The sequence below is a fragment of the Loxodonta africana genome, chromosome 11, assembly GCF_030014295.1.
Source record: "Loxodonta africana isolate mLoxAfr1 chromosome 11, mLoxAfr1.hap2, whole genome shotgun sequence".
Classification (NCBI taxonomy): domain Eukaryota; kingdom Metazoa; phylum Chordata; class Mammalia; order Proboscidea; family Elephantidae; genus Loxodonta; species Loxodonta africana.
The window spans coordinates 27,489,661-27,498,625 of record NC_087352.1 but is presented as its reverse complement, the minus strand read 5'-3'; the positions used below and the strand labels follow the sequence as shown (position 1 = coordinate 27,498,625).

Genomic DNA, 8,965 nt, shown 5'->3' with positions numbered 1-8,965 from the left:
ACCCTTGGTTGCCATCACTTTCCTGGCCTCCACTTGTCACTTGTTCCTCTCACTGTTCCCTTCACAATGTTCTCCAACTGTAACCCAAGCACAGTGTGTCAGAGATGTACTTGTATCCTTAAGTATTCTGTCAATACCATCTTCTCAATTCCAAGTGTTTTTTCCTGGGTCTGTGTTACAACCAACCATGTGTACACCATGAACAGGTCACCAGGTGACATGGTCCTGCTGAAGGCTGTTGGCACAGGATTGACGTGAAAACCTTGCCTCTTCTCCCAGTGTTGTACCCCATCCTTCTGTTCTTTGTCTGGTGAGGCCTGTTCCATTCTGGGATAGTTAGTTGATGAGTACTGCCAGGAGTTCTTGCCTCAGCCTGTCTTTAGCTGCGTCACCTCAGAATAGTCCCTTGGGCTATTTCTTTGGTGTGTCTGGCACACAGTTTTTTTTTTTTTTTTTTAAATAAATTTAACACAACTTTATCACATTCTGTGTTTTTTACCTGTATAACTCAGTGACACCAATTACGTTAATGTTGTGCAACTCTCACCAGTAATCATTGCCATGACACACATTTTCATTGTGACTTCCATGTCCCACAGATGGAAATATTAACTTCTCCAGAATTTCTCTGCTTTCAGGTTGTTGGCATGGACAAGGGGAGGAGATGGAGGCATCTCCTGAGCACAGTGTTTCTATGGGAGTATTACCGGTCTGGACTCCACAGGCAGGTCTGTCCACCCAGAAGACTCACCCCTGTGAGAGGTGTGTTTCAGTCTTGAACAACATTTTGCATTTGGCTCAGCACGAAGCAACAAACCCTGGGCAGAAACCATACCTGGGTGGAGTGTGTGTGAGAGCCTTTTGGCTTAATGCAAACCTTCCCCAGCACCAAAAGCATCACAGTGGAGAGAAGCCCTTCACACGAGATGTGGACAGGAACTTGTTCGTGAAAGACTGCAGATTGCAAGCATCAGGGCAGCCCTTTGCCTGTGGGGAAGTTGGGAAGGACGCCTTTGTTTTCTCAGGTCTTTTCCAGCACTGGGGCGTGCCCAACAGTGAAAAGCCACTAAGCGACCTCAAGTATGGGGACACCTTTCACAGTAGAAAGAGTCATTACAAGTGGGGTGAACATGAGAAAGAGTCCAGCCATAAACAGACACATGGTACCAGAGAGGGGCTTTGTGGGGGTAGCAAATGTGGGAAAGCTGTCAACTGCAAGTACAGATTTGTTCAGCATAAGGAAATTCACACTGGAGAAAGAAAGCACGGAGAAAGACAGTATGAGTGTTGTGAATGTAGGAAATATTTTAGCCACCAATCCTCCCTTAGTAGACACCAGAGAGTTCACAGTGGAGGAAAGACTTATGAGTGCAACAAATGTGGGAAATTCTTCACTCAAAAATACGGCCTTATTCAACACCGGAGAGTCCACACTGGAGAGAGGCCTTATGAGTGCAGTGAATGTGGGAAATCCTTTATTCGAAAATCTGGGCTCATTCAACACCAGAGAGGTAATACAGGAGCAAAGCCTTATGAGTGTGAGGAATGTGGGAAATCACTGAGCAATCACTCCAGCCTCATTCAACATTAGAGAGTCCACACTGGAGAAAGGCCTTACAAGTGCAGCGAATGTGGGAAGTTCTTCAGGAAGAGCTCCCGGCTTATTGTACACAAGAGAATTCACACTGGAGAAAGGCCTTATGAGTGCAGTGAATGTGGGAAATCCTTTAGCAATAGCTCATACCTTATTATACACAAGAGAATTCACAGTGGAGAAGGGCCTTATGAGTGCAGTGAATGTGGGAAGCTATTTAGGAATAGATCCCACCTTAGAGGACACAAGAGAATTCATACTGGAGAAAGGCCTTATGATTGCCCTGAATGTGGGAAATCCTTTAGCCGAAGCTCCACCCTTACTCAACACCAGAGAATTCACACAGGACAAAATCCTTATGGGTGTGGCATATGTGGGAAGTCATTTAAGGATCGCCGTAGCCGCATTCAGTATCGGAAAGTCCACACTGGGGAAAGGCCTTATGAGTGCAGTGAATGTGGGAAATCTTTTAGTAGAAATAGCAGCCTTACTAAACATGAGAAAATACACACTGCAGTAAAGCCTTGTGTGTGTGCAGAATGTGGGAAATCCTTTAGCCAAAACTCCACCCTTATTCAACACCAGCAAGATCATAGGAACAAGGCCTTCTGAGTGTGTTGAATACAAAATATCCTTTAGCCACAGTTCCAGCCTTATTTAACACTGAAAATTTCATACCAGAATAAGGCAACATGTGGGAATGCCTTCAGCCCAAGGTCTAACATCATTCTGCCCAAGAAAGTCCACAGAGTAGGTGGTGTGGTAACTTACCATTCTACAGAGGCTTTGAGAGGGAGCCATCTGCCTGTGTTGCATATTACAAAATTCAACAGGTCCTTTCCAGAATTCTATCACTGTCAGTTTCTATGGCAGAAGCCATCTCACTTCTGCCATCTTGCGAATTCCCACCGTGTGACTCAGTCACCCCAGAATGCTCAGGCAAGGCAGGTAACTGTTTTCTCCTACTCCCTGGAGAAAATCACAGGCAGCCTCAGCCATTACGGGGTCTTCATTCCAATTTCTGACTGGTTAGGGCATGGACAAGGAATCCTGGTGACACAGTGGTTAACATCTTGGCTGCTAACCGAAAGGTTGGCATTTTGAACCCACCAGCCACTCTGTAGGAGAAAGATATGGCAGTCTGCATCCATAAATATTACAGCCTTGGAAACTGGGGCAATTGTGTTCTGTCCTAAGGTTCACTATGAGTTGGAATTGACTAAATGGTAGTGGGTTTGGTAGGTCATGGACCCGACCCAGTTGTGTCCAAGAGAACCTGGTCTGGGTTCTGGTGGCAGTTGGCACAGGTTTACCTTGTTTATGAAATTTTTTATCTCATACGATACTCATTAATTTTTTCCAGACTCCAGTTGACCAATACCTGTCTCAGATGCCTCCCATTTGTGTAACAATAAAGGCCTATTGTTTAAGCCATCTGTTTTTGTCAGTATTTTCTAGAGGAACAGAAGCAATTAGATGTGTGTGTGTATACACACACCCGGAGATATTAAGGAGTTGGTTCATGCTTGTGGGGCTAGCAAGTCCAAAATCTATAGGTCAAGTAACAGGCTGGAGTTTACGTCTGTGTTGTGCCCCAAAATCTGTAGGTCAGACAATGGGAAGAGAGTGGAGGAGTTCTGGCTGTATATCTTTATAGTCTGGGGACTATAGCGTAGAAAACTTGCCTTTTGTTCTTCAACTGATTGGACTAGGCCTACCCACATGATGGGAGGTAATCTGCTTTAATTAAGGCAAGCTGATTTAATCACATAATAATTTCACTAGAGCATATAACATGTTTGATCAAATGACAGCCATCACTTTGTGTGACTCAGCGGTGACAGTATGATGTGAGCATAGCTCTGTACCCAAGTTTGGCCTAATGTGCATTGCTGATGAAAATTTTCTAAGAAAGTCTGCAGGAATGTCAGGCCTAATTTGTGAACTGGATGACTGAATTCCTTGAGCGATCAGAGTTACCCCTAATGAGAAGACAGTTGTGGTGACAACCTCTAGTGTTTCTGGGAACAACATGAATTTGTTTCCTTGTCCCCGGGGAATGTCTGTCCACTTGTAGAGGGGAAACATTTTCCCAGGTTGTATGAAAGAGCCATGTGCCCTGAAGTCCAGAATTCAGTAGGTGAGTGTTTTTGGTAAGACTGCAAAGGCCAGGTTGTTTTTAGGTGCTGTTGAGTTGGTTCCAACTCACAGAGACCCTATGAAGCCACAGAACAAAACACTGCCTGGTGTTGCGCCATGCTCACAATCATGCTTCAGCCCGTTGCAGCCATGCGTCAATCCATCTCCTTGAGGGTCTTCCTCTTTTCTGCTGATCCTGTATTTTACCAAGCATGATATTCTTCTCCAGGGACTGATCCCTCCTGACATGTCCAAAGTATATAAGATGTAGTCTTACTATCCTTGCTTCGAAAGAACATCTCTGGTTGTACTTTTTCCAAGACATTTTTGTTTGCTCTTTTGGCAGTCAATGGTATATTCAATATTCTTCCCCAACACCACAATTCAGACGCGTCAATTGGTCTTCCTTATCCAGCTTTTGCATGCATATGATGTGATTGAAAATACCATGGCTTGACTCAGGCACACCTTAGCATTCCAGGTGACATCTTTGCTTTTCAACATTTTAAAAGAAGTGTTTTACAGCAGATTTGCCAATGCAATGCGTCTTTTGATTCCTTGACTACTGCTTCCATGGGTGTTGATTGTGGATCCAAGTAAAATGAGATCCTTGACAACTTCAATCATTTCTCTGTTTATTGTGATGCTGCTTATTGCCCCTGTAGTGAGGATTTTTGTTTCCTTTATGTTATTTTCATCAGTAAATGCTTCAAGCCCTCTTCACTTCCAGCAAGCAAGGTTGTGTCATCTGCATAATGCAGGTTGTTAGTCTTAGTCCAATCCTGATGCCCTGTTCTTCTTCATATAGTCCAGCTTCTCAGTTAATTGGAAACCCTGGTGGCGTAGTGGTTAAGTGCTATGGCTGCTAACCAAAGGGTCGGCAGTTTGAATCCACCAGGCACTGCTTGGATACTCTATGGGGCAGTTCTACTCTGTCCTATAGGGTCGCTATGAATCAGAATCGACTCAATGGCACTGGGTTTGGTTTTGGATTTCTCAGTTAATTTGCTCTGCATACAGGTTGAATAAGTATGGTGAAAGAATACAACCCTGATGCACACCTTTTCTGACTTTAAACCATGCAGTGTCCCCTTGTTCTGTCAGAACAAGTGCCTCTTAATCTATGTACAGGTTCCTCATGGTGAGATGTTGTGAAAGTTGCAACAAAAATGTGACAAGAGTAGACTTTTCTGAAAAACAACTACTACGAGATGGTCAGTAACCCTCTGCCTGCTTCATTCTAATACTGGTCCCTTTAATCTTAAAGGGAAATGGGGCAAAGGTCATTCTTTTGTAACTTCTTTAAGTTCAATGGGGTGTTGGTCTATAGAGCCCTCATAGAATCGACTTACAGCTTCATCTGGACAGATAGGTTGAAAGCCTTGTTGGAGCATCATTTGCAAATGGAATTTTTCAATCCTAGAAGACACAAATTTAACAAGAAGCTTGAATATACAGGGACCAAAGAGCAATAAGAGGAAAAGTGCGACCAGGGGACCCAACAGGGGAAGAAACCAAGTGAGTGAGGGAAGTGCACTTTTTACGGCCTGACATATATCGGGGATTTGACCCTTGGTTAAAATTATGGAGCCACGTGGCCTGATCATATATCTTTTTTACATTGATCTCAACCTGGCCAGAGAAATTTGTCTATGTGCAGCAAGAGGTATTTGCTACCATACACACTCCTTGTTCTGCCAGCAGGTAGTCCAGTGCAACCTGGTGGTCCAAGACCACTTTGGCCAGGGAGTCTAAGGATTTTTATTGAGCTTCTATTGCCCGGCCTGTGGACCATGCTTTGGTCTCTATGGTCTGGGTTAAATTTTATAAGGTTGCCTCATGATAGGCGAATCCTTTCCAGGGGGTGAGCTTTCCTATAGCAGCTCCAATTCCTGCCTGAATCAGTCCTATAGCCCGTTTGTGTCGGGTGCTGTTTCAGGGAATGAGAATCTGTATGAAATTCTGGGTTGGCATTAAGAAGCCTAAAGTACATTCTCTCCCATGAATCACAGTGTCTAGGCACTCAAGGACCCACCCATCAGGATGATAGTCGGGTAGGGACTGCTAGGTAGTGGGGAGTAACCACACACCCAGGCATATCCTTGCAGGGGATGGAGAGAGAGAGGTTATCTCGGGCCTCCCTGAGTCACCTGTTCTCAAAAGATTTCATCCTAACAGGCCAAAATAGCCGGGGCCAGGGGAAAAAGGGCGTGTGTGTGCCCGACAAATCCACTGGAATGAATTACAGGATTGTTTTGCCTTTTATCCTTGTACGGAGGTTTTGACATTGAGTGCCCAGCTCACCTCCTCCCAAACACTTACTAGACAAACTCCTTCGCCCTTTTGTACCTTGCTCATGGAACAACATACCCGAGCAGTGTTGTTGGCATTTTTTAAGGAGATTTCACAGTCCTCAAGGTGGGAAATGTTCCAATTATCCAGTAAAGTGAAGTTTTTTATCTGGACCTTGTCTGTGATGTAGGTCTCATTTAATTCCCCTTTGAGCCATATGTCGAAAGAGACACTTGCTGGGTAGGTCTTGTGGAGAACTCCAGTACAGTTAAACTCAACCACAGGAGGCTTAATGAAAGAGAGGAACAAAAGGTCTCTAGGGGGGAAGCTGGTACAGTTGACAGTAGGGGGGTGGCCCCTGGGAGTAGTTAATCACAGGGAGAATTTGGAGGTTCCCTGATGTTTTCGTGGGAGGGGAAAAACATATCCAAGAAAAATGAAGTAGTTGGCCTTCACTGATAGCTTTCGAAACTCGGTAAAAATAATTATTTTCCCGGTTTCCGGAGCCCTGTGCCCAAGGAGATAATATAAAGAGACTCAGGAGGACTTTTTCCCTGAAAAGTGCCTTTTAATCCATCTGGCTGTGGCCTCCTGTCCCCAGTCGGTGGCTTCATGTAAGGCCCTTAAGATGTTCCATGCTGTGAGTCATGGTAAGTAGGTAATTCCTGCAGGGTTTTTATACCACTCTTGTGACATGTTGGGATCTAGTGAAAATCCCTTCTTTTATTAATTCATAATCCGTCTTTGTGTATGTTGGATTAAAGTGTTCCTGAGGATGCTGAATGATCAGGCCCTGTACTGATGGTGGTTCTTCAGTCTGGGATTTCCTTCTAGCTGCTTCTTTTGCTGTGAAGTCAGCCAGGGCATTATACCTCACCTCAGGAGTGTTTTCCTTCTGGTGTCCCTTACAGTGAAGTACTGCTACCAGCTGAGGCATTTGAACAGCTTTCAACAGTGCCAAAATCTGTTCCCTATGTTTTATCTCCTTATTTGCTGATGTTAAAAGGCCCCTCTCTTTGCATATTGTTGTGCATGCATGGATTAACAAAAAGGCGTAATGAGAATCAGTCCAGATTGTCACAATCTTACCTTCTATCAAGGTTAGGGCTCGGGTTAGAACAACAAGTTCGATCTTTTGGGCAGAGGTCCCTACAGGCAGGGGTTCAGTTTCGACAACCTGTGGGGGTTTGAGGGCAACAACAGCATATCCAGCCCTTCTCTTTCCTTCTTCTATGAAGCTACTCCCATCAACATACCATTGGAGACCCTCCTTAAAAGGAGCGTCCTGAAGGTCTGGTTTGCTGGAGTATGTTTCTTCTATCGTCTGAAAACAATCGTGAATTAGAGGATTTCTGAGGAGTGGCAATAGTGTCGCTGGGTTTAACTGGGTTCCAGTGACCAGAGTTACAGCTGAGTTGTCTAGTAGGATAGCTTGGTATTTACCCAGTTGGTCCGTCGTCAGCCATAGCCCTCCTTTTTGTTCCAGAAGGGCAATTATGGTGTGAGAAGAGCACACAGTCAGAGGCTGGTCTAGAGATAGTTTTTCAGCCTCTATAATTAGATTGCAGGCAGCTGCTACTGCCCTCAGGCAGGGAGGCCATCCCTGTGTAGGCAGATCCAGTTGCTTTGAGAAATGTCCTACAGGTCTCTGGTGAGGCCCCAGTCTCTGGGTAAGGACTCCCAGGCCCATCCTTTTGCGTTCATGGGTGTAAAGATGAAAAGGCTTTTCTAAGTTAGGGAGGCCTAAAGCGGGGACCTTTAATAATGCAACCTTTATTTCCTTAAGGAAACCCTGGTGGTGTAGTGGTTAAGTGCTACAGCTGCTAACCAAAGGGTTGGCAGTTTGAATCTGCCAGGCGCTCCTTGGAAACTCTATGGGGCGGTTCTATTCTGTCCTATAGGGTCACTATGAGTCGGAATCGATGGCACTGGGTTTGGTTTTGGTTTGGTTTATTTCCTTAAAGGCCTGTTGACAGCTAGGAGGCCAGATGAATGGGTCTCCATCCCGCCCCCTCCCCCGCTTCGTAGATTGGAAAAGGGGTTTTGCTATCATTCCAAAGTTTGGGATCCATATTCTACAAAACCCAGCCATGCCCCCAAATCCCCTGAGCTCTCATCTATTTGATGGTTCTCAAGTGGCAAAAATGGCCTCCTTGCATGTGGGAGACAGGGTTCAAGCTCCTTGTGATATGAGGAATCTCAAATATTGGACCTGTAGCTGGGATCGCTGGGCTTTTTCTTTTGAGACTTTATGTCCCAGCTGGGTCAGGAGATTTTTTTTTTTTTTTTAATTTTTGTTGTGCTTTAAGTGAAAGTTTACAAATCAAGTCGGACTCTCCTACAAAAATTTATAAACACCTTGCTATATACTCTTAATTGCTCTCTCCCCCAATGAGACAGCACACTCCTTCCCTCCACTGTCCCCCTTCTGTCCCTCTCTACCCCCTCCTTTTCCCTTCAGACAGGAGATGCCAACGTAGTCTCGTGCCTACTTGATCCAAGAAGCTCATTCTTCATCAGTATCATTGTCTATCCCATAGTCCAGTCCAATCCCTGTCTGAAGAGTTAGCCTTAGGAATGGTTCCTGTCTTGGGCTAACAGTAGGTCTGGGGACCATGACCTCTGGGGTCATTCTAGTCCCAGTCAGACCATTAATTCTGGTCTTTTTACCAGAATTTGGGGTCTGCATCCCACTCCTCTCCCAGTCCCTCAGGGGTTCTTTGTTGTGTTCCCTGTCAGGGCAGTCATCAATTGTAGCTGGGCAGCATCCAGTTCTTCTGGTCTCAGGCTGATGGAGTCTCTGGTTCATGTGGCCCTTTCTGTCTCTTGGGCTCATAATTACCTTGTGTCTTTGGTGTTCTTCATTCTCCTTTGCTCCAGGTGAGTTGAGACCAATTGATGCATCTTAGATGGTCGCTTGCTAGCCACTTTCCAAAGTGG

The 8,965-nt window shown here is 45.1% G+C and overlaps 1 protein-coding gene across 1 annotated transcript; it reads left to right on the top strand.

The window, feature by feature from the left end:
• The first annotated feature begins 445 nt into the window (after positions 1 to 445).
• On the top strand, positions 446 to 8,318 carry LOC100665955 (zinc finger protein 772-like). The gene has a single exon (XM_023543644.2). It carries the CDS (start codon positions 665 to 667, stop codon positions 1,589 to 1,591), a length of 927 nt encoding a protein of 308 aa, XP_023399412.2. The 5' UTR covers positions 446 to 664; the 3' UTR covers positions 1,592 to 8,318.
• The last annotated feature ends 647 nt before the right edge of the window (positions 8,319 to 8,965 follow it).

Bases quoted from the DNA above. Each gene is read 5' to 3' on its own strand.
- LOC100665955 (XM_023543644.2), top strand. From the start codon at position 665: ATGGAGGCATCTCCTGAGCACAGTGTTTCTATGGGAGTATTACCGGTC.